The sequence below is a fragment of the Antennarius striatus genome, chromosome 7 (genome assembly GCF_040054535.1).
Source record: "Antennarius striatus isolate MH-2024 chromosome 7, ASM4005453v1, whole genome shotgun sequence".
In the NCBI taxonomy this organism is placed as follows: Eukaryota; Metazoa; Chordata; class Actinopteri; order Lophiiformes; family Antennariidae; genus Antennarius; species Antennarius striatus.
The window spans coordinates 1,812,806-1,837,467 of NC_090782.1; the positions used below are offsets into that span (position 1 = coordinate 1,812,806).

Sequence of the window (24,662 nt, forward strand, 5' to 3'; positions counted from 1 at the left end):
GAACGAGGTGTCAGGAGACGAGGGAGACAAAAGAAAAGATGGGAGGACACATCAGAGAATGGAGTCACTCAGTGAGGCAGTGAGAGCTGCTGAGACAGAGGGGGATGGAGAGAGCTGGTCAACAGATCGTCTGTGGGGCCCCAACGACCCTCTGGGGTTACGGGATGGATTGTTTCTGGTCAGTCTTAGGGACGAGTACCTCAGTATTTAGAGTAGTAGTGATAGATTAGATGTTAAATAATGACTCACAAGCAATCCTACTGACAAACAGCCTCTCAGAACCAACTATGTGTGTAAGGATGTTACAACTGCAGAACTCTGACTGTAACTAAGGAACACAGATAATGTAGATTCTTCAATCAGAATCCATTCATCTCTGATGAATGGACAGAATAACAGGCCTTGTACTCAAACACTATATATAATAACATTATATGTTATGCCTATAGTATGTATTCATGGCTCTGCTGTCATCTTTCAATATACAGAAGGTTTTTCTACATTCCTTCTAATGTGTGTGTGTGTGTGTGTGTGTGTGTGTGTGTGTGTGTGTGTGTGTGTGTGTGTGTGTGTGTGTGTGTGTGTGTGTGTGTGTGTAGCCAGCGGATATCAGAGGGAAAGCGGTGTCGCTGCTGAACTGTACAGACCCAGAGACCCGCTGTCAAACAGTATTCATCCTTCTACCTCCACCCCAGCCAGGCTACATGTTCAGTGTGTCTACAGTATTAATCACACGGGGGGGTTTGCTGGAGTTAACCTTTCATGGGCGTTTTAGAAGGATAAATACGTACCTGTTTGTTCCCACGACTGCTTAGTTTCCTCATGATGATCAAAGGTCACACAGCGTGGCCACCATCACCAGTAATAGATAATGTCTGGTGGGGGGTGGGGGGCTGACACAGTACAGAGCAGTATTTCATTGTTGTCCATGGGAGCTGTAGTGTCCTTGTGTTTTATGAGCCTAAATGACTATTTTATTGAATGTGTGCCACCAACCAATCATGGTCACTCTGCTCTCACAAGTCTGTCCTTCACTGGATAGCAGGGACAATGCACGCACACACACACACACACACACACACACACACACACACACACACACACACACACACACACACACACACACACACACACACACACACACGGGAAAGCAGCTACGTTTGTACATTCATTTCATGAAAACATGATAAGAGGGACACACCTCCACGCTCCACCAACACAGACCGATGAACATCTTGCGTGTTCAGATCTGTTTGAACACGTCCTGTGTGAGACCGTCCTCTTCCAGGTGGCAGAGATGGAGCGGAGGTCACCGACGCTCCGTCTGACTCGGTGACACATATAATTGCTCAGTTATCCTCCCTGATCCCGTCCTGTGTATATCCTTCTTGTCTCAGAAAATCTGCCATTTTTCATTGGTACACAAAATACACAAAGAAGAAGGGATACATACTCTTATAAATTACTGCACTGAAATATTATAGGATATTATAGGATATTGACATATGTTAAATACTGAAATATAAATATTGAAGATACTATGAATCAAATTAAATTCTAACATTGAAACACATTAGTTGATATTACTAATTTTAGTTGGTATTTAATACCAGAAGACTACAGACACCAGTATACAGTAGGCTCCAGCAACCCCTGTGACCTCCAAAGCAGAAGAAGCAGAAGGAAATGAATGAGTGAATGAATGAATGAATGAATGAATGAATGAATAAATGAATGGATGAATGAATGAATGAGTGAATAAATGAATGAATGAATGAACTTGAACATCCTTGTAAGCCATGGTACAAGGTCGGATGTAATCGAGCTGAACCAAATACAAACACAGCAGTGCTCATTGACCTTGATCTGTACATTGGTGACATTTTCACACACACACACACACACACACACACATACACACACACACACACACACACACACACACACATACACACACACACACACACACACACACACACACACACACACACACACACACACACACACACACACACACACACACACCTGTATGTCTGCTATGTTACACCAAGGAACGACACGTTCAGACCTATAACAGTCACTGTTATCCAAAAGGGGTAGAAGGTCATGTGACCGGTGCTCATACATGTTCCACCTTGATCAGGTGAAGATCATCTTAATGGGTTTAAGTAAAGGAGAGAAAGGGGGGAGCCAAAGGTGTCACCATCCTGGGATGGATTGTAAAGCAGTCCCCAAAGACATGCGGTATGAAACGGTAAAGACATTCTGGAGTCTGCTTCACGTTTCTTCGTGTTCACACAGATGTTCTACTGAGATAATCCCAGGGTGAAGTCGGCACAGATGTTGATGTCTAAAGAGTTAATGCGTTTCATTCTCTTAGCCAAGGACACCTTTTGGCAGCAGCATAATACAAATACATAATAAAGTCTTGAGATTTCTTATCAATTAATGGGTGAAAACAGAATTAAAATTTCCGAGACTTTCTTTAACAATACCAGTGGAAGATGTTTAAAAATGCCTGAAATATATTGAGTTCAGAGGAAATTTCCCGATCTGACTGGAGCACACGTAGAAGTAGCATTGCTTAAAGATCATTCGTTTTTCTGAGTTTTTCCTACCATTTTTCAGTGTATGCATTGACTCATTGCCTTTGCATATTGATTGGTTAAATTTTCACCATTCTGTGTGTTCCCGATGTGCATTCTGATGCCAACCTAAAATAAAGGAACAAGAACACACAGAATGGTGAAGACTTGGTTTATCCATCAGTACAAATCATGCACAACCTGAAAAAAATCCACAAGCCAAAGCAGACAAGGTGAACTTTTAGACATTTTTTTTTTTGGTCATTCATCCTGAAAACTGTTTTTCCTTAAAAGAAGCTGATGTTCAGCACCACAGGTTCAAGCTTACATGGTCCCAATGTGTCCCATGTGTGCATCAAATATGAATCTAGCTTTAAGTGTAACACGGAGCCTGATGTAACCGTCACACACACATTAATAACTATACAAGCTTCATCAATCATTCTTTCCCATTTATATGTAAAGGAAGATCATTTCTCTCAGCTGCCGACACACACAGACATTATGAGGCACACTTGATCAAATTTGTCACAAACTGTTGGCAAGGAGGAAAAATGGGTCAGCAGCCTGTTGCTGCAAGGTCCCAGGTGGTGAAGGGGCAAACTGGTCTAGTGGTCTTTAACGTCTCCATGTGTTTATGCAGAACACTCACGCCCTTTAGTTTCACATTCTTAGGTAACCCCCATTTCCTCCTTTTATGGCTGAACAGACTGCGATTTTCAATCATGCTCATTTGTAAAATGAGACACAGTAGAACCTCGAGGTACAAGTCAGTTTGTCCGGATTGTTCCTCAACATATGGGCAAAAAGATGAGATACGAGCCGTAACTTCAGGACATCACTGCTAGTTGGAGGATGGATACAACATCAGTGAGACCGGATCTCATTCTTTACCACGTGTTGGCGGATGGATACAACATCAGTGAGACCGGATCTCATTCTTTACCACGTGTTGGCGGATGGATACAACATCAGTGAGACCGGATCTCATTCTTTACCACGTGTTGGCGGATGGATACAACATCAGTGAGACTGGATCTCATTCTTTACCATGTTCTGATGTTTGGTGTTTATTAATTCCAAAGGGAAATTATTTACATCATTTGTAAATCATGTTATTATTTCCAGTCAGTAAAAGTTTTAATACAATACTACTCCTGTTAAAAGTTATATATATATATATATATATATATATATATATATATATATATATATATATATATATATATATATATATATACTGTTGCAGTTGAAATTCTATGATACTAGTGATAATATAATCAAGTATGATCCACTATTCAGTTCCTTCTGTTGAGGTTTGAAGACAGTTATAAAGGACAGGCTTCATCTGTCTAAAACAGCTGAGCATGAAAAGACCAGTCAGAGTAGGGAAACGACCTGAAATGAGGTCAAACTGGTTGAAGTCAGCCGTCAGTGGCGCCAGCTGGGGCTCGAAAATACCTAAAAACACACCAACAAACCTCCCAGAATGCACCAGCAGGAGGAGTCAGGCTGGAGGTCATTCCAGTGAACTACAACTCGTGACAAAAACGTTTTCATTCATCTTGAAAGTCGCTTCTTCCGCCGTAGCGGGCCAGGGGTGCTGGAGCCGATCCCAGCCAACTACGGGGGTGAGGCAGGGTACACTCCAGGCACGACGCCAGTGCACTACGGACGTTTAAGTAAGTTTATATTGTTTTTTCTTAGAATTAACATGTAAGTTAATGAGTTTAGAGGAGAGAGAGTAGAGTAGAACTTTATTGATCCCTTAGGGAGATTCCGTCACAAGAGACAAGCGAGCTCCGTCACACTACAGACAGCACAGTGAGTACACACATGTTTGCACCGAAGACATACAAATACATATAAATGTATGATACAAAAAAAAAAAATCATTCATAAATGAATTCTCCAGATCCCAGTTTAACACACTTTACTTCGTGTTTAGGGGGGGTGAGTTGTACCATTGTAGTACTGTCTTAATCTACCCAAGAGCCTCTTGGAAAATCAGTTCTACTAAATAAAATATATATATAGTTTGGTACTGAGGAGATAAAAGTAGCCCATTCATCAGGGTGAGTATTTTACACTGTACTGCATTAAATCGTGTGATTCTTATCAGCGGGGTGGGGCGGGGGCTCTTTGCAGGGCGCTGATAGGATCTTACTTTGTACAGGAGCGGTGTTTGGCCAAGCTTGACCACAGCGATCTGGTTGTTGAGGTTCAGGCTTTCTCTGGCTCTCCTCAGGTCGTCCACACCGCCGTACTGCACGTCCACCACCTCCCCCTGGGGAGGGACAACAGGAGAATGCATTACATACTAAAGGCTGACTTATTAACATGGCCCATTGTAGTTTATTTTATATCTTTCCAATGTCAAGACTAAGAAGAACAGATAAACAGGTCATTGAGGAATGTGTCAGTATGATATGGGAGGGGCTCATTGGTTGACCAACAAAGTATAGTATAAGTACGATCTTATGATCAAGACATTTAATCTGACAGTAAATTCTGAGCCTGTTGTGTATACTGTGTTGAAGCAAATAGGAAATACAGTTTCTTATCAAGAGATAACAGCTGTTTGATATGTTTTGCCTCAGCTGCTTTGTTTTACACTTATGAAGCTTTAAGATCAAGTAATCTTTTCTGTTCTGAAAGAATAATTTTTGTGTAAAAATCACGTGGTTTCATAGCCTTGTCACTAACTGTCAGTTGGTTTGGTTCATGCTTCAGACAAAACTGACAGATGGAACCCCAAAGAGGAGTAGAAGCATTAAAAACAACAACAACAACAACAACAACTTTAATTCAAGAGCAGAATTCAAGCACCAGGTATTCAGTCTGAACAGGCAAACAAATCCAACAAGGGGCAGACAACAGACAGAATCCAGGGATCAGGCAGAATTAGTATGGGGTAAACAGACAGGAAACAGTAATACTGGAACGTAGGATGGAGGCTGACAGTCTGACAGAGCTGATAGAGTCCAGGGAGATGGAGAAGGCTCTGAAATGACAGGACATGTTAAAACAGGAGAACTAAACACAATATAAATCAACCTAAGTGTTACAGGAGTCATTCCTATCACAATTTAGATGGAACATTCTCAAAATGAAAACACAAATGATAAATGTGATGTGTTGCTGAGGCACCTCCAAAATTCCCCTGCAAAAAAATAAAAATATGTACAGTATATTCTATGTCCCCAATTGTAGTTGTTATTTTGTTTGTTTTAATAAAAAAAGGGAATGCTTTTTTTTTTTTTTTTTTTGATGAACTTCCAGATTTTGTGACAGACAAAACTATTTTATTGAATAACTCTGAGAAAAGGTTGTGAACCATAAAATCGGTTTTTTAAATGACACGATGCCCAATCCCACGGGTCGGACGGGATTTGGCGATAATCAATAACATGGAACCACCGACAATTGGATTAATGTTCAACCATGGAAGTGTGTGTGTGTGTGTGTGTGTGTGTGTGTGTGTGTGTGTGTGTGTGTGTGTGTGTGTGTGTGTGTGTGTGTGTGTGTGTGTGTGTGTGTGTGTGTGTGTGTGTGTGTGTGTGTGTGTGTGTGTGTGTGTGTGTGTGTGTGTGTGCGCGTCGTCTTCCACCAAATTGAAGTGACCTAGAAGTTGTTGATGAAAGTCAGAGTATTACTTTTTGGGGTCTCTCTCTCCTCGCCTCCTGGTTTCTCCCTCGCCCTGCCCTATCTCAAACCCCCCCTTCCACATCACCTGAGCCTGATTCATTTTTCATGTGGCCTGGGGCCGAGCGTAACATGATGATGCAGCGGAGAGAAAGTGGAGGAGAGCGCAAAAGAGCATCTGACGACATGAGAGAGAGAGAAGGCACAGGGGAGGCCAGGAGAGATTTATCGCTCCTGCCTCCATTTGCATCACAAAAGTCCTCTATTTAAACTGCAGACCATGGAACTGTACAAGATGCAGCGAATTGAAATACAGGAGAATCTCAGTGTGCACTGAGATGGGGTTGTTTTAACTGCAATCTTTTTTCTTGGTCCATTTTTCTTTCATTTCATCTTGTCGAGGTAAAGAAATGAACAATATAAGTAGCTTCTTGCCGGCTGAAGAGGATTCCTCCTTCATAGCCCAGCCACGCGTTTTGGTTCAGTTTTTGAAGAACGAGGAAAGCACTACAAAAGATGAAATTTGACCCTGACCTAGTTTTCTCAAGGTCACGGTTATCATCTCATCTTCATCCCCTTTGCTGCCTGAGTCATGTGCTTTTTGTTCCATCTCTCTATCTGTGACAGTTGTGAAGATATTTGGTGGACTGACGGATGAACACTGACAGTTATAATGCATCACTGCTTTAAAGCGGGATGGAATAATTCAAGAAAGTTGACGACGATATGTTGATAAACTGCCTAAAAATAATTTTGAAGCAGTTTCTTTAATATTTGAAAAAAGTTTTAAATATTTCCACACAAATTGCGGTTTAAAATTAATTTCTCAAGAAGGTTTTTTATGCACTCAACAATTTTTCTCTTCTTCTTATTCTGTACACATGGATTAGCTACACACAGTAAAACATGTCTTTGGTCTAGAAACCACAGGGTACCCTGACCTACCCTGAAAGTAGGTCAGGGTACCCTGAAAGAAGGTCAGGGTGAGTCGCGGGATGTTGCAGTCTCTGACTGCCTTGTTCTTTTTTTGTCTTCAATTTGAGTGTTTTCATTTGCAAGATGTGGTTTTACGTCAATTGATATAAAATTGATATAAAAGGTCAAACACTTGATCATGGTAAATAACATCAAAGGTGATATGATAAATTGAACACTAAAAAAAGACCGGAGACCTGCTGACCCTGACCTCTATAAATGTATAAATGATGCCATGCTGGTGTGTCTGTCTGTGGTACTAAACGTTGAGCCGTAGATATTCCTAATCACCCTGCAGGCTGGCCTGTACAGGAGATGATTTCATTAGCTTCTATGGTGCATACGCTCACACATTTGCATATTAATGAGGAAAAACAATTTGTCTTCTCACAGTTTTCTTGGAATTGCAGGAAGTCTATTATGCACTAAGAAGCATAGTTCACATTAGTAGCAGCCATGATTTATGTGAGGATAAGTATGGAGACATTCTGACTTCTAGATAATGCAAAATATCACAATTACCGTTGTTATTAGTGGAGCTTGTACTCTTAAACTGTCAAATACATAACGTTAGACACCCCAAGTGGCTTTTTAATTAAATAGGTCTGTGACAATATTTAAACTTGCTTTATGTAAAAATATGTAACTGAGACAGTAAACTGGAGCGGTCTACCAACACGGACTGTGTGTACAGGAAGAGGCAGGGTAGGATGGCCTCCTTCAACATCTGTCCTGAGCTCCTTCTCACGTCCTACCAGTCTGTGGTGTCGAGCGAGCTGTCGTATGCCATTGTGTGTGGGGGAGGTGGGGCCTGGAAAAGGGACATGGGATGCCTTAACAGACTCATCCCCACAGCGGGTTCAGTGGTCAGTCAGAACCTGGGCTCTGGGGAGACGGCTCTGGGAAGTAGGACCATGTCCAAAGCCAGGGCCATGAGGAATCAATCAATCAATCAATCAACCAACCAACCAACCAGCCTGCAGGAGCCTATCCCTGCTTGCTACAGGCAAGACATGGGTACACCCCAGACATGTTGCCAGTGCATCATGGGGCCACACATAGAGAAACAACCCTTCATGCACACGCGTACACCTGTGGACATGTCGAGTGATCAGTTCACTTCAACCGCATCCCACCAGACACTGGAGAACATAGAAACTCTGCACAGACAGAATCGAAGCTGGAACTTTCTCGCCGCGAGACACACACGCACGCGCACGCACGCACACACACACACACACACACACACACACACACACACACACACACACACACACACACACACACACACACACACACACACACACACACACCAGTGTGTCAGGGGTAAGTGGTAAATCTGGAGGATGTCAGGAGGGAACATATAGAGGTGTATGACTGGTGCTCTGTAGCGAGGGAGAAAATGTAGGTTATGAGGGGATGGCCTTTGGTCTCTGCTCATAGATCTTGGATATGAAAATAGAACCAATCCGAGGAAAGGCTCCTATGAAACACTGTCTTTCTTGATCCTGACATGCTGGTGTAATTTCAACAAAGACAAGCCTGGATCTTTAATGAAAAATAGCGCTCCCATCTCTCCTGTCTCTTGATGATCTCCCTGGTCGATAAATAAGCCCATAACCTGCGATGTGAAGAAGCAGTGGGAATCTTTCCTTTGCACAAAGCTCTAATTACCTTCAATGGAGCTTCTTTAAATTGGAACAGGGGAAACCTTTGCCTGTTCCCTACACTGACTTTTCACCCACCGTTACATCAACATGCCGTGTTTTTCACCGACTCCTTCTACTATTTCTTGCCCCTGTCCTGAGGTGTCTTTTTATGAAATACCAAGGATCCACCACTTAAAATCCTGCACAACAATGGCCTCATCCACCTACTCAAGTCATAATCACACAGTGAAGGCAGGGCTGCCATTTAAGAGGACAACCTCCTGATCAGGAGAGAGACACTGATGTCCTTACAAGTCCATGCTGGGCCATTTACCACCCTGACCGGTTTGGGGTGCAGTGTGCTGCCAAAGGGCACCTGAACCACCGTTTTCAGCCATGACCATGTGAATGTCAAGACCCAGTAATATAAGGTAGAGACGCTGTGTGGCTCTCCAGAGAACCCCCCTTTCTTATTGACATTGAAGGAACCAAGAAGCTTTCAGCTGCAACCCAAAGACTTTTTCCACAGCAGCATTTCTCTAGAAAAGGTGACCGACCCCTGACCGGCTACTTTGCTCAAAATCTGAATCACAAAACTGTTTGACATTCCTCTTCCTGTGTTTTGAGTGATAGAGTGGATGACCCCATTTGTCCTTCTGTCTTAAACAAGACAAGACTATAAGTAGTTCCCAGTAAAGGGCAGCACGTCACACATTAAATCTTTCCTCAAAGAGTAAAGTTTCTAAGCCCAAATACACTAAATCTGAGGCTGTCTCAGGGAGATGTCAGATATTGCCTGGAGGGTTGGTGTGTGTCGTTATCCTACCTTAAGTAAGGTGAATATGGGAATAGCTGAGTCTAATGTCAGGCTGTCCTTTGCCTTATCCTCTCCTTCATCACTGGTTTGAGGTGTCAGCACCCCCTTTTTCATTTGCAGCACACTGGGGTGTGAGCCACTTTCCACTTCATGCACCTCAGAAGTTCTTTCCAGCTGGAAACTCGTTTTTCCAGAAAACTTTCTTTTTTTACCATGTTGAAATGAATTTGATCTAGTTTGGGTTTCACTTTGCAGCACACTTCCATTTATTAAAGAAATACTTTTCTTTAATACAAAAGTGCTTTAAAAGGTCTATTAGAGTGTGGGAAAAGGTAATACTTCAGTATGGGGAGGGTTCATAGATGTTTAAATTGCCAAAAATAATAAAATAAATAGTTTGCCGCCATATAGCGGAATTTCGTTTTTTGCAGGTGGTCCTGGAACACATTAACAATGAGCAACGAGGGATTACTGTATATATATATATATATATATATATATATATATATATATATATATATATATATATATATATATATATATATATATATATATATATACTTTTTTATTTATTTAAATTAATACACACACACATATATATAATGTTATATTTATATACCATACTGATATATACATATAACATACTATATATATATATATATATATATATATATATATTAATCCAAAGTAAAACGTGAGGTCTGGCGATGTTTCCTAGCCGTCTGACTGAGCAGGAAGTTTTTTCTCACTTAGTATCCACATCCACGGGAGGCAGAGACGTGAGCATTCATGAGGCATCAGCGATATTCTTAATGCTCTAATACTGACTCACCTCATGAAGCCAGTGCTTTTACCAAAGCTTAAACCAGACTATGTCATTTACACTTAGGTGGATTTGAAGTGAATCAAGTTTGTCTTTTTACATACGTAAGTCGGGTTCTGGAAAAAAAAATACTGTCAGGAGGGATTTTTTGGTCAAGTTTGGTTGACAGATACTTTTTCATCCATCCATCCATCCATCCATCTATCCATCCATCCATCCATCCATCCATCCATCCATCCATCCATCCATCCATCCATCCATCTTCCTCCCCTTATCCGGGGTCGGGTCGCGGGGGCAGCAGCTTAAGCAGGGAAGCCCAGACTTCCCTCTCCCTAGCCACTTCGTCCAGCTCCTCCGGGAGAATCCCAAGGTGTTCCCAGGCCAGCCGGGAGACATAGTCTCTCCAGCGTGTCCTGGGTCGTCCCCGGGGCCTCCCTTTGGTAGGACGTTCCCAGAACACCTCACCAGGGAGGCGTCCAGGAGGCATCCTGACCAGATGCCCGAGCCACCTCATCTGGCTCCTCTCGATGCGGAGGAGCAGCGGCTCGACTCTGAGTCCCTCCCGGATGACCGAACTTCTCACCCTATCTCTAAGGGAGAGCCCGGACGCCCTGAGGAGGAAACTAATTTTGGCCGCTTGTATCTGGGATCTCGTTCTTTGGGTCAGGACCCATAGCTCATGACCATAGGTGAGGGCAGGAACATAGATCGACCGGTAAATCGAGAGCTTTGCCTTTCGGCTCAGCTCCTTCTTCACCACGACGGACCGATACAGAGTCCGCATCACTGCAGACGCTGCACCGATCCGCCTGTCGATCTCCCGCTCCATCGTTCCTTCACTCGTGAACGAGACCCCGAGATACTTGAACTCCTCCATTTGGGGCAGGATCTCATCCCCAACCCGGAGAGGGCACTCCACCCTTTTCCGACTGAGGACCATGGTCTCAGATTTGGAGGTTTTGATTCTCATCCCAACCGCTTCACACTCAGCTGCGAACCGCTCCAGTGAGAGTTGGAGATCACAGCTTGATGAAGCCAACAGCACCACGTCGTCTGCAAAAAGCAGAGACACAATACTGAGGCCACCAAACCGGACACCCTCAACGCCTTGGCTGCGCCTAGAAATTCTGTCCATAAAGTTATGAACAGAATCGGTGACAAAGGGCAGCCTTGGTGGAGTCCAACCCTCACTGGAAACGAATCCGACTTACTGCCGGCAATGAGGACCAAACTCTGACATCGGTCGTACAGGGACCGAACAGCCCTTATCAAGGGGTTTGGTACCCAATACTCCCGAAGCACTCCCCACAGAACCCCCCGAGGAACACGGTCGAACGCCTTCTCCAAGTCCACAAAACACATGTAGACTGGTTGGGTGACCTCCCATGCCCCCTCAAGGACCCTGCGGAGGGTGTAGAGCTGGTCCACTGTCCCACGGCCAGGACCAAAACCACACTGCTCCTCCTGAATCCGAGATTCAACTTCCCGACGGACTTGTTCAGTATTTTGGTTTTATGCGTCTTAGATTTTTTAAAAAATGTTTGATTGTATAATATATATTCTTATATCAATATTAATAATTAATAATCAATCTATATACAAATCAATTTCTAAATTATTTCAAGTGCCTCTTCATAAATGAAAATATCTGAAAACTGTGAAATATAAAATTAAAAATATATACAGCACATTCCATCACCCCACCATGGAAACTTCCATGGTTACTGTGTGGAAAAGTCCACATAATAACTTTTAAAACGTTAAGTCATAATTACTTTTAGCATGTTTTTGTTTTGTTTTTTTAATTTTTTTTCAAATAAAAATGGAGACCATGACCAAGATGATATTTCTGAATGATATTGTTGAAAATGAATTTAAACACCCGTAAACCAGAGGGACCATCAGCATGTGTTTTCGTGGACACAAATGGTTTTGTTATCAAGGAGAAACACGTATATTTAGAGCTTCTGCTCTTAAATGAAAACTTAATGAGATAAACTAATAAATCCTAGATAGGTGCAGGTAATCCAGTCTTAACTTAGACCATCCCCTCTTATCAGACGGGTATGTCCCCAAATCTTCAGATGTAATTATCTGGATAATTTAGGGTAAATTAATTCATTTTTAACAGTCACTATAACTACATTATGGAAGTATGTATGCAATATATCTGTGGTGGTTTTGTTTTACAATTTGCACATTTCAATACTACATTAGGACGGTCGCATTCCATTCCTGATCCCTCAGTGTTTCATCCTATGGGAATGTGTTCCTGCACCCCCAGTAAAGCAGAGCCACCGACACCGGGACTCATTAGCCTGGTACACTTTCTGTGGACCACCATTCATCCATCCATCACAAACGCCTTATTTAATTGTATGACAGCCATGTTTAGAAGCAGCAAACTTCCGCTTAATTCAAGGCAGTTCACAGGAACGGGCCGAGGAAATCATGTGGTGATGGATGACTGTGACCCTCCTGTGGGTGGACCCCGATGCGTGGACAGCTGGATGGATTGAACAAAGTGGAGAAATGAGAACAAGGCAAAAAGGAGGGAGAAAAGAGGAGGGAAACTTTGTATTCAGAGAATCACTCCAACTTTTCATCTGGCCTGAGGCTGGAGGCGGCTCATGGGAATAACAAGCGTCTCCTTCAACCCCCTTTTTCTGTTCCCAGGATACAGAGAAGTAAAACCCCTCTAAAAATAGTGTGACTGTATATCTATGTGTGTGTGTGTGTGTGTGTGTGTGTGTGTGTGTGTGTGTGTGTGTGTGTGTGTGTGTGTGTGTGTGTGTGTGTGTGTGTGTGCTGACTAGCATGTGCAGACTACATGCATAATGACTTCCATTAACCTTCACACTTCTAAAGGATGGTGGAGAAGATTTACACAGCATCTACCATCAGGCAAATACCATCTTGAAGATTTTTATGGTTTCTGCGTACGTATGCTGGTTTTGTTCTCATCATCTATTCATATCTAAGTGAAATATTTTATGTATGGGACAGTCTCTTGTCTGGGATGGAGGGCCGGAGGCACCTGTACACGACCTCTGAGAATGACCCATTTAAAACCAGTAAAGAGGCCATTTTATTTTATAATATTTCACTATTAATTAACTGACTTCAGGTCACATGTGCTGCTGGATATTGGATATATAATGTTACTAATGTTGTGACCAGAATACCAGCAATACTACAGACCAAGCCAATGGGCATTGGACCCAGTCAAATAAAGGAAATACATTCACAACTGAAGAAAGCTGAATAATATATTCATACATTTGTCCAAGCCTCTAATAAGTAATATCATTTCTTAATTCATAGATATCCTGTCCTGTGATTCCTAGGAAATAGGAAAGGGACCATCTATTTTAAGAAAAACCAAGTCTCTGTTTCTTTGAAACCTTGCTTTCATTTAAAGCTAGAATAATAACGTTTAAATGGAATTCATTGAGATCAGTATCAGTGGTTTTTGTAAATGTCAAATTCATTTCACTTTTTTCACACATACTTCTGCATTAGATCATGTTCTTGAATCACCAGCAGCTCTGACGCATGTGAAAATGTGTCTTTTATAAAACAATTAAACACAAAACAGCCACACAGAAGTTAAACATTCCAGCAGGGAAGACACTATAGGTGTGATCCTCATCTTTAGCTGACTGGCTGAAACAGCAGCGAGGTTCCTTTGGAAGCTGAACTGGTGATCCTAGAAACAACTTTTTCAGGGGGCCCTAACCTTTGCTAATGGTGGCTGGGGGCCGGAGACTCCACTGACATGAGGTGATAAATAGAAGAAGAGAAAGAGAAGGGTTCAGCAGCCGGGGGCGTGATATAACCGTTGTTCAGAAAAGGGTGGGGTACCTGCAGACTTCCAGCAGCAGAATACGCTGCGTAGGAGAACTTGGGCAGCACGTTTTGTCCTCGCTGGTCGCACTGGATTCCATTTGGTAGGAAGCACTGGTGACTAGACCTGTCGGTGATGGTGCTGGGGGTGGAACCGGGCAGGCTGAGCAGAACTGTGTGGTTGGACAGGCGGACATCGCTCAAGCCGAGTCCCACCCACTGTTGGTAGAGGTACCTGGCTCTGGATTCCTCACTGTCATCTGACACGCTGGAGAAAGACCTGGAACAAGGACATGAAAGTTATCATCAAGTCATTCAATGCAGCACTACTGTTTTGTTTTGGTCTGAAAATATGAGACTTTACAGGTTTGTTACTAAATTTCAGAACAAGAAAGTGAAGTTTTCATTTTCTGGACATCCTCACCAAAATCTATTTTCCTGTAAACCCTGTAAAGACATTCACCGTATGTTTTATTTCACTCTTTATTTCACTCTCGGCCTGTTTCATCAGATTTCATCAGTAACACTAAAACTGTCATGAGCAGCTTTTCTGACAGTCAACTGGTAATTATACAAAATTGATCAATGGATCAACAGAAACCTGCAGGAAAAACTACTATCTACACATGTCAACTTCAGCAGTACTGCCCCATGTAAACATCATTACTAGTGTGACTAACCTTTGGTGTTTTTAAACATTTGAAATTAATAACAGTATTATCACATAATCTGCTTCTTATAAGAGAAAACAGATTCAAATGAAGAATGAGCGTTTACCCTGGAGTCACCACTGTACTCTGACTCACAGTGGGCAGTTAAAGGAGCGATCAGAGTCAATGCATCAGAACCAAAGACGTTGACTTTTTGCCCCCCATTCTGTTTGGTCACAGTGCATTACCCTGTTACCCTGTTCCACTGTCAGCCTGAAGTGACGTTAGAATTACCCCTTCACAGTCACATGACTCTACCAACCAGACAGGAGGTAAGTCATGTTTGCCCTGATACCCCTATCAAGTCCAGTGAAGGTTATGAAATAAAAACAGAAAAAAAAAAATCTGTCTGCTACATGTTTCTGTATAAATCGACATTTCATTGACAAATTTCCTGCCCCAAATTTCCTTGGGGATCAATGAATATCTGTCAATCTAGAGCTATCTACACTTAACAAGGAGTACCAGAACCTTTACAACATGATAAATCATGATGTCAGATGTCAGATGGTGAATTCTAACCATCACTATGGTGATGGTTAGACTATATTGGTTATGGTTATACCATACTGGCAGATAGGCCAACGTAGTGTTGGATTATGTTGGCCAATCTCTCTCTCTCTCTCTCTCTCTCTCTCTCTCTCTCTCTCTCTCTCTCTCTCTCTCTCTCTCTCTCTCTCTCTCTCTCTCTCTCTCTCTCTCTCTCTTTACTTGACCTACCTCTGTCTCCAGTGTATTTCTCTTTCCCAACCAACAGGTCAAGGCAGATAACCGCCCTCCAGAGCCTGGGTCCTGCCCGGAGTTTCTTCCTCAATGAGGGAGTTTTTCCGCCACCGTTGCTTACGCTGCTCTGGAGGGCATTGTTGGTTTTCTATCTGTAAAGCGCTTTGAAATGTCTTCAGATGTGAATAAGCGCTATATAAATAAAAGATGATTGATTGGTTTTGATTTGTCGATCATTGTTTTAATGTTATGTGTAGTTAAAACTACAGTTCAATCACAGAAAATACAAGAACATCGTGTGAATAGACAAGATCCATCCATCCATCCATCCATCCATCCATCCATCCATCCATCCATCCATCCATCTATCCATCCATCTTTAGTAGATAAGCAATGCACTCGTCTCGTCTACAGCCACTCCTCCCCCTTGGGGGTCCTTGATCTACTGGAGCCCCTCCAAGCTTGCTACGGGCAAGAATGGGGTTACACCAACTCATCGTCGGGCCACACGAAAGACAAACAACCACGCATGCTCACACTCACACCTACAGAAATTTGGTGTGAGCGTCCATTCAGTCATTCATCTTCTTCTTCTTCCGCTGTTGCGAGTCACTGGGGTTGCTGGAGCTAATCCCAGCTGACTTACAGCTAGAACCCAGAACCTTCTAGCTGTGAGGAACCCCCCTACCCCTCAAGGTGTTCCTGGAGTCTAGCATTTCCCTGTAGTGTACAATGTGAAAGGTAAACCTTTACTCTTTGTACTGAGGTCACAATCATCCAGAATCCCAAGGATTAATCACAATCACAAGGATCACAATTAATGGAGCACTTCCTGTAAAACAAAGCGTCGTACTGAACAGAACAAGCTCATTGTTTGCTTTGACCCTCAGAGGAACGGTCTGCTGATGACGTCAGGACGACATCATCCAATCTCAAGGTTGGAAACTACAGTAAATTATTTAAAATACTAAATGCTGGACACGATTTGCTAAAAAATATCTTTAGTTCACTTTTTATGTTCACGTCATCTGACTTGGCTGACAGACATACCGAGAACATTCGATCCAGGCCTTATTTGAGTTTTTGCAGCTGATATTTACTCTCTTTATTGATCCGGCTCAAAGTTTCAGCTATAAGGACATTTCCAGAATGAACCGGGTATATCAGCCCTCTGGCAAAAAGCAAACACAATATCCAGCTCTGATGTCTCAGTAAACAGTGCTAACTCCAGTTAAAAGAAAAGACTTGTGAAAAGAAAGAAAATATATATCTATGATCGTGTTATAAGGATTTATTAAGAATTTAAATAAATCGGACAGCGATATAACTTTCTTTTTTTTAATTTTTTAAATTCCAAATATGCACAATTATCTTCTTTCTTCAATCACTTTCTATATTACTTGTTACATTTTGAGGTGGAAATATAACATCTAAATTTCCACTTCATTGATGTAGTGAGCTTTAAAATTTGAAATGTGATTCATTTATTTTTGTTTTACTCTATTTGGGCTCAACGAATCAAATTTTGCCTCAAATATTCTCATTTCCCTGTCAGCCAGTGAATGTATGTGTAATTAAAGGTGGGACTTAAACTGGGAGTGATCGTCCTTCTTTTTACACGTCTATCCTGGTATGTGTGGGTGATGTGGGAACACGTGATTTCATTTAGTGTGCGTGTGTGTGTGTGTGTGTGTGTGTGTGTGTGTGTGTGTGTGTGTGTGTGTGTGTGTGTGTGTGTGTGTGTGTGTGTGTGTGTGTGTGTGCTGGTGTGTCTGATTTCTGTGTCAGTTTCAGCAACAGATGGTCCAAACACACAATTTTGCAATTATCTCTTCTGTAGGCCACGTCTCAAAGCTCGCCAGGAGCAGCAGCAGGTGTGTGTGTGTGTGTGTGTGTGTGTGTGTACGTGTGTGTGTGTGTGTGTGTGTGTGTGTGTGTGTGTGTGTGTGTGCACAAGGGCACGCACTTCCATATATGTTTCCTTGAAGGGGCCTTGGTGTTGAACCAAGCCTTTGGAGGAGCTCCCTGTGATGGGATGTTTTGGGACGTGGGCCCAGCTCTGACAACACGTCACATGTAAGAGTGGCTCTCACTTTGTCTCTATTTATGTGTGTGTGTGTGTGTGTGTGTGTGTGTGTGTGTGTGTGTGTGTGTGTGTGTGTGTGTGTGTGCGTGCTGATCTGAAGCTGTTTCTTTATGTACATGTCTGCAGAGTGTAGAAGAGAAGCCCAAACCACCCCCTCCTTCCTGAAAATAGTTTGTTTCTGTGTCTGTAATCAGATTACATTACGACATTACCTCATTGGCTGCCAGCCGTTTCAGAGCAGAGGGCGTTTAGAGCATTTTGACTCAATACTCAAAAATGATTGTGTTCCGTGACTATGCTAACACCAAAACTACCAAAAGGAAGAATTATTTTATTAGGATTTTTTTTTTAAATTTCTGTTCTTTTCTTTCTCCGTTCTTTAGTAAACAGAACACAGACTGGTTTCACCAAAACGTTCTTGACAAAAAAACAAGAAAATGAGCTTTTCGTGAAACGCCGTGTCAGCACAACACTGACTTTGATTACAATATGTTTCGCTTTATTGACAACTCATAATTGTCTCTATAAAACAGCATAAAACAAGGCGGAAAAAGGGTTTCCGATAGTAAGATAGTTTATTTACTATGTTCACCACCTACATTTGACGAAAACATTTTGGTTTCCCTGTTGCATCCTCTCCATAATCTGTTCTCAATCTCCACACACAATCAACACAACAGTATAATGGACGTCAATGGCTGTTAATTAGTTAAAAATTCTAAAATAACAGTAGATTTTGTAAATTTTACACAACATAATAAAAGTAGAGAGTAGACATAATATTTGGCAGTACTAATGAAGATTTTCTGACTGATCAGTGAATTATATTATTGAGTTTTTTTTCATTGTTGCAGTGTTTTGGGTGAATCTAAATGTCTAGCACCAGACAGCTTCTGTAATACTATAGCCAAAAACTGAGGGCTGGCACTATTTTGAGATTTAGTTCATTAAAACTTTGATGGAAGCCGCTTTGGGTCATTTCAGAAGGTTAACATCCTACCATCATGCAGTGATGTGTCCTGCTTTATGGCAGAAAGCTCTCTTTAACATTTCCCTCCAGCTAATGGGCTTTGATGGATCTAAACTGCATCATATATATGAATATTGGGTTCATCCCAAAAATCCGTTTAGAGTGATCAAAAACAAGTATTGATGTGTTATTCTGAAGCTGTGAAACCTCCCAGATCCCACAGAGGATCTCTGAATGCTTTAGAGTGTTCGCTTGCATTGAAAGTACCAAAACTGTATTTATCTGATAAGTAGATTACCACATTAAAGTAATATGCATGTGTTGTTTCATTAAAAAAAAACTTTAAAAAAAAATCATATCACATCTTCTTAATTAATTTTCTCAACAGAGAAATTGGGGGGGGGGGGGTAATCTTTTCATCGTCACTCAAATCAGTTCAAAGTAACATTTCAATGCAACACAAAAACCTCCAAATTATAAAAAGCTGCAAAATGTTAATGATTCAGAACAAAGTCCTCGTTGCACCACCTCCAAAGACAAATTAGCATTGGCAGAGTCACATTTACAGTCTGAGCCTACTTTGAAATTCGACTTTTCCTTTTATGCAGGTACATTTTTACTGAGCTCGTTACCGTGGTAATGTGAGCAGGCAGATAAATCAGCGCTTCTGCTCATGCAGATTGTGGATATAATCTGTGAGCAGAGGCTCTGTCGCTCTCTTTTGGCTAAGAAGACTTAGAACATTCTATTGCTATTGCCTTTACTGGCAGCTGCTGAGGATGACATATCCCTGTAGCATCCCATCATTTTAATAGCTGATCCATTTGTTCAGAGACAATTGATTTCCTCTATTTCCATATGTGTTAGTCATATTTGATGTGTCTCATCCCATTTACATTTGTCACATTCTACAGCGTGATGCTCCGGCGCCATCAAAGGGAATCTTTAGTCAGGTGCCAGGGCTGGAGTTAAAATGGAATAGAAGCCATGACTGACTGCCAATAAAGTAGATTCAACACACCACCGGCTGCTCGACGCAGCACTTCCTGGTATCGCTCAGAAGGGAGGGATTACAAAGGTTCATCATCTGAGAGTTCAATCACTGATGCAGAAGATGTGGATTCTGGTCTGCTGCTAAAGACCTCCAGAAATACACCTCAAGTCATCTGTGGAATGTCACTGAAAAGATGTGACGAATAAACCACAGCAGCGACTCGACAGTCAGTCAACGGACAAAGAACAAGTCGTGTCTGTTTTACGTAAACTGGGATTAAGAGAACCAACAAAAAGTAGATCTGTGAACAAACCACTGGTTCCAAATAATTAAACTTGTTATGAAAATCCTTCTGGATGCATTGTTCACAAATTGTTCATGTCATTACAGTGTGGTCCTGTCTGTTTTCAGTTCTATTCCTGGGATTAGAGAACATCGTGGATTGTTGTACAGTTGGGGAACATTTTGGGACCCCTAATGTGTTCAAAGTAGAATGTTACATCACTACCTTCATTGGTGAAGGTTGTCAGGTTAAATACAGTTTTAAGAAATGGTTGTAGGTTTACAAAACTGTTGCTAAAGGAGCTTCAAGCCGCTTCAGGTGGCACCTCAAACTGGCCTATCTGCCTCTCTCTCTCTCTCTCTCTCTCTCTCTCTCTCTCTCTCTCTCTCTCTCTCTCTCTCTCTCTCTCTCTCTCTCTCTCTCTCTCTCTCTCTCTCTCTCTCTCTCTCTCTCTCTCTCTCTCTCTCTCTCTCTCTCTCTCTCTCTCTCTCTCTCTCTCTCTCTCTCTCTCTCTCTCTCTCTTTCTCTTTCCCAACCAACAGGTCAAGGCAGATAACCGCCCTCCAGAGCCTGGGTCCTGCCCAGAGTTTCTTCCTCAATGAGGGAGTTTTTCCCCGCCACCGTCACTTATGCTGCTCTGGGGGGCATCGTTGGCTTTCTGTCTGTAAAGCACTTTGAAATGTCTTCAGATGTGATTAAGCGCTATATCAATAAAAGCTGATTGAGCTGATTGATTGACCTTGCGGTTCTGCCCGTTATTTTCACGGTTCAGCCTCTCTTTCACGTTGACCGTCAGACCGCTCTGGGCCAGGATGCAGTTATTGTACAGCAGAGAACACACTGATGTTCTCCTGGGTTTGCCTGGTGGTGATACAGAATTATTCTGTGATACTGGAGAAAGGTTTGAGAAAGAAAAATCCAAATGATGTTCAGACAGCAAGCGTGACTTTTCCAGTCGTTGGGCTCTGATGTTTCTGGCTATGTGTGTTTTATTGCGTGCGTATCTGCAGGTGTTCTTCAATGTTAATGTTTTCTGGCAGATGTGTGTGTGTAGAGTTGTTGGAGAAGGTCAAGCTGTGTTTGTGCATCTTCTATTACGAGGAGTGATTTTTTTATTTTATTTTTTGGTGCTGGCAGCTGCGAACAAGTCAAATTGTAAAACCAAAAAATCAAAAATTAGTCAAATACAAACTAAAATAGGCAGATAATGGAGATCATTTCCTGTATATGAGGTTTGTCTGATTTTATTCAGTTTTTGGTAGTAAAAATACTTGTGCTCCTGACGTCTCTTAATCTTTTATACTGATCAATGAATATGGGGTAGATTCTGTACGTGTTAGAAATAATTTTCTTTTTTTTAAGTCTTTGTTGGGTTAACTGTGAATCAACACAGCGCTGATAAATGGAAGCTGACAATGAATGATGGAACAGGAAGGAAATGTTTGTCACTGAATACAAATCAGGTCCAGCTACAGTACACGGCTGTCTACTCCATACAATTAACCTCTGACCCCTGAACAAATATTACATTTTGCTCTCTGAGTCTTGATAATGAGGGAGCCGTCAGATAAGGAACAGAAATAAAAGTAGTGCAGCGTCACTTCAGCCACTTTGATCCCACTTGATACAAGTTCTGTATTATGTTGGGATCTCACCTTTCTAATGACTTTAACCTCATTTTAATGGGCTAATGATATGTCAGTGAATGTCAAACCCACCCAGCTCCCCACAGCTCTATCTCAGCCCATAATGCAGGGGATCAATTTAAATTAACATGTCTGAAGAATTTTATATTTCTTTTTAGTAAGTCCAAATCCCCAAATAACACAACAGCTTCATTAATAGTATTATTTATGCTTATCTTTTACAGAAAAAATCCATTCTGCTAAAATCTTTATTAGAGTTAAGTCGAGTTTTATGCAGATCAATGTTGGACTAAAAAATTCAAGTAGAAAGAGTGAGCTGTTAAACTTTGTAAATTGAGCCGGGTTCCATGATATCTGCATCAATATCAATAAAATGTATCAATATAAAATCGATTCGCATATTGAATCAATGTATCAATATAACGTATGAATATAAATGTATCAATTTAAATATAAAATGTACAATAAAATGTAAAATATAAATACATAAATATAAAATATGTAAAATATGTGAAAAATGTAAAATTTGTAAAAGTATGTGAGAAAAATAAAAAAATGCACAATATAAAATGTATCAATATAAATATCAATAAAAATAAAAGTTTGGGTTTTTTATGAAGACATGATTGATGGGTGGAAAATAAAGTACCATCCAGTATCCATGTCACTTTTTATCGTCAACACTTGTATGTAGAGAATAATTATTTTAATTCTACATCAAAATACAATTTGCCTCATAAGGAAGTTATTTAGCAACTTCCAAGCCAAAATGTAAAGTAAAGCAACTTTCACAGTCATTTAAAGTCAGTTTGTGTAAGAGTTGTAAAGCCCTATTGGATGGTTATTATTGTCTATCCATCCCTCCATCCATCTGGATTTCAGATATGATTAAATGTGTCAAAGTGTCTTTTCACAACTTATGACACCATATCTTCTCTAAAAAACCATAAAATATTGCTTGGCCTGATTTACTACCATTTTTTTAAACAAAGCTAAATCACATATAGATTAATTAATTTAAGTTTTCTAGTGTTTCTGCACCTGAGTGGTGGAACCAGTGTCTCTATCAATGTGATCTTGTTCACCAGTAACACAGCCGTACTTTGTCATGTCTGTTTGTGCAGACTGAACTCCTCTCCACCACCTGTCTTTCTCTACACACCGGCTGGTCATTAGCTGATTCACCCCATGAACTCCTCTTCAGCAGCACCCCATCCTTCAATTAGTCTGTGTGCATAAAAGATGGACAATGCACATCATTCTCCCATTCCGTTTGCCACATTTTCTTACCTTCATGAGCCTCTCTGCCTGTTTTTTTCTGACAATGTTTCAGGACGATTACCTCGGTTAAGCTTTGTTAGGAGCTGCCAGACTGTTGCAGCCCCAAGGAATACGGAGATGAGAACCAGAAAGAGAACAACACTGAGGGCGCAATAAGAAATGCAATACAGTCATGTTATAAAACTTATTACAAACGGTGGTGGTGGCACCATTCATTTTGGGAATGTACCTCATACAAAAGGAGTGTTGTCTGCTGAGTCACCTGGCATTGGATCCGGACATATATACAGCATTATTTACATGCCACAGGTTTAGCTAGCTCATGGTAGACTTTTCCATAACTAGTGACATTGTCTGAAGGGGCTGAAGGACACGTAGTGACTGCTGGACACAACAATAGCTGTTTTCCAGATATACAACCTGCATATATTCAGCTATGAGGTTCTCCTGTCTGTTAATGACACTTTCTTTGAGGAACAATCAATTTGACAGCAAAACAAATGTTTGTCTGTAACATATTCAAAGATCCTGCTGTCAATACTGAATAAATTATAGTGTAGGCAAGTAATGTCAATGATCATATTGGACAACACTGCATGTGAGGGTTTTGTTACTGAGATCTGGAACCCTTCAAACGGATAGGTTTAAAATCAAAAGTTATGACAGGAAGATTGAGATTCAGTTAGTCACAGGATTCGTACCTTACCATGTTGACCTCGGAACCTTTTGATCAAAGGTCTGAAGTAGACCAAACCTTTTATGACACCAGAAGGAAATTATGGACCATAACTGCAGTAAATTTATTTCTGTTTATGATTATCAATCCATCCATCCATCCATCCATCCATCCATCCATACATACATACATACATACATACTGTCACGGTTTGGTGTGGCAGTTCTGGTGTGTGGCAGGGAGAGGCCAGGCTGAACTTCATTGGGGTGATCATGAGACTTTTTAAGCCTAGCTCAATGAGAGCCAGGTGCTGGTTCGTTTCTCTTGTTTGATTCCTAGCAGTATGTTATGTTTCTTGCCTGTCTGGTGAATTCTTTCAGTTTTGAATAAATCATGGATGGAAGATTCACTTTTAGTGTCCTGCACTTGGATCCATATCCCACCTCTCATGAAATTTGTGTATTCTCTGTCAAATAGGACCTGACCATCAAGCTATCAATGAATGAACATTGACAAAGGCATGATAAAGGCTTTAAATACCAGAGCTGACCACCATACAGCAGATGCCTGAAATAACATTTACGCTGTGCAATTGGGATATGGCGCTAACATCTGTTAGCATCAGACCCTACTACTTGAAGCATGAGTTTTCACACGTCATTACTTTGGCTGTCTACGTAATACCCATGGTGGACCATGAGACTGTGGGTGACACCATCTTGGTGACCACTTCTTTTTGGACCCAGTCCCGGAGGCTGCCATCCTCATCACTGGTGATTTCAACCATGTCACCTAAGACTTGACACCACCATCAATGGTCCAGTGTGTGGACTGCCCCACACGGAAGAACAGCTGCTTCTTCACTAATGCCAAGAAGGTATACACGGCCACCCCCTTCCCACCACTAGGTAAATCAGACCACAACCTCGTCCACCTGCTCCCCAGAAGCTGAG

At 41.5% G+C, this 24,662-nt stretch overlaps 1 protein-coding gene across 1 annotated transcript in view; it reads right to left on the reverse strand.

Annotated features, from left to right (window-relative positions):
* Positions 1 to 24,662, reverse strand: part of LOC137598558 (inactive N-acetylated-alpha-linked acidic dipeptidase-like protein 2) — a 428,247-nt gene that overhangs the window by 218,258 nt on the left and 185,327 nt on the right. Inside the window, exons 6-7 of the mRNA XM_068318829.1 lie at positions 14,359 to 14,620; positions 4,753 to 4,872 (exon numbers count right to left, since the gene is read on the reverse strand). Coding sequence (XP_068174930.1) covers positions 4,753 to 4,872; positions 14,359 to 14,620 — 382 coding nt within the window. The remainder of the gene's footprint in view (positions 1 to 4,752; positions 4,873 to 14,358; positions 14,621 to 24,662) is intronic.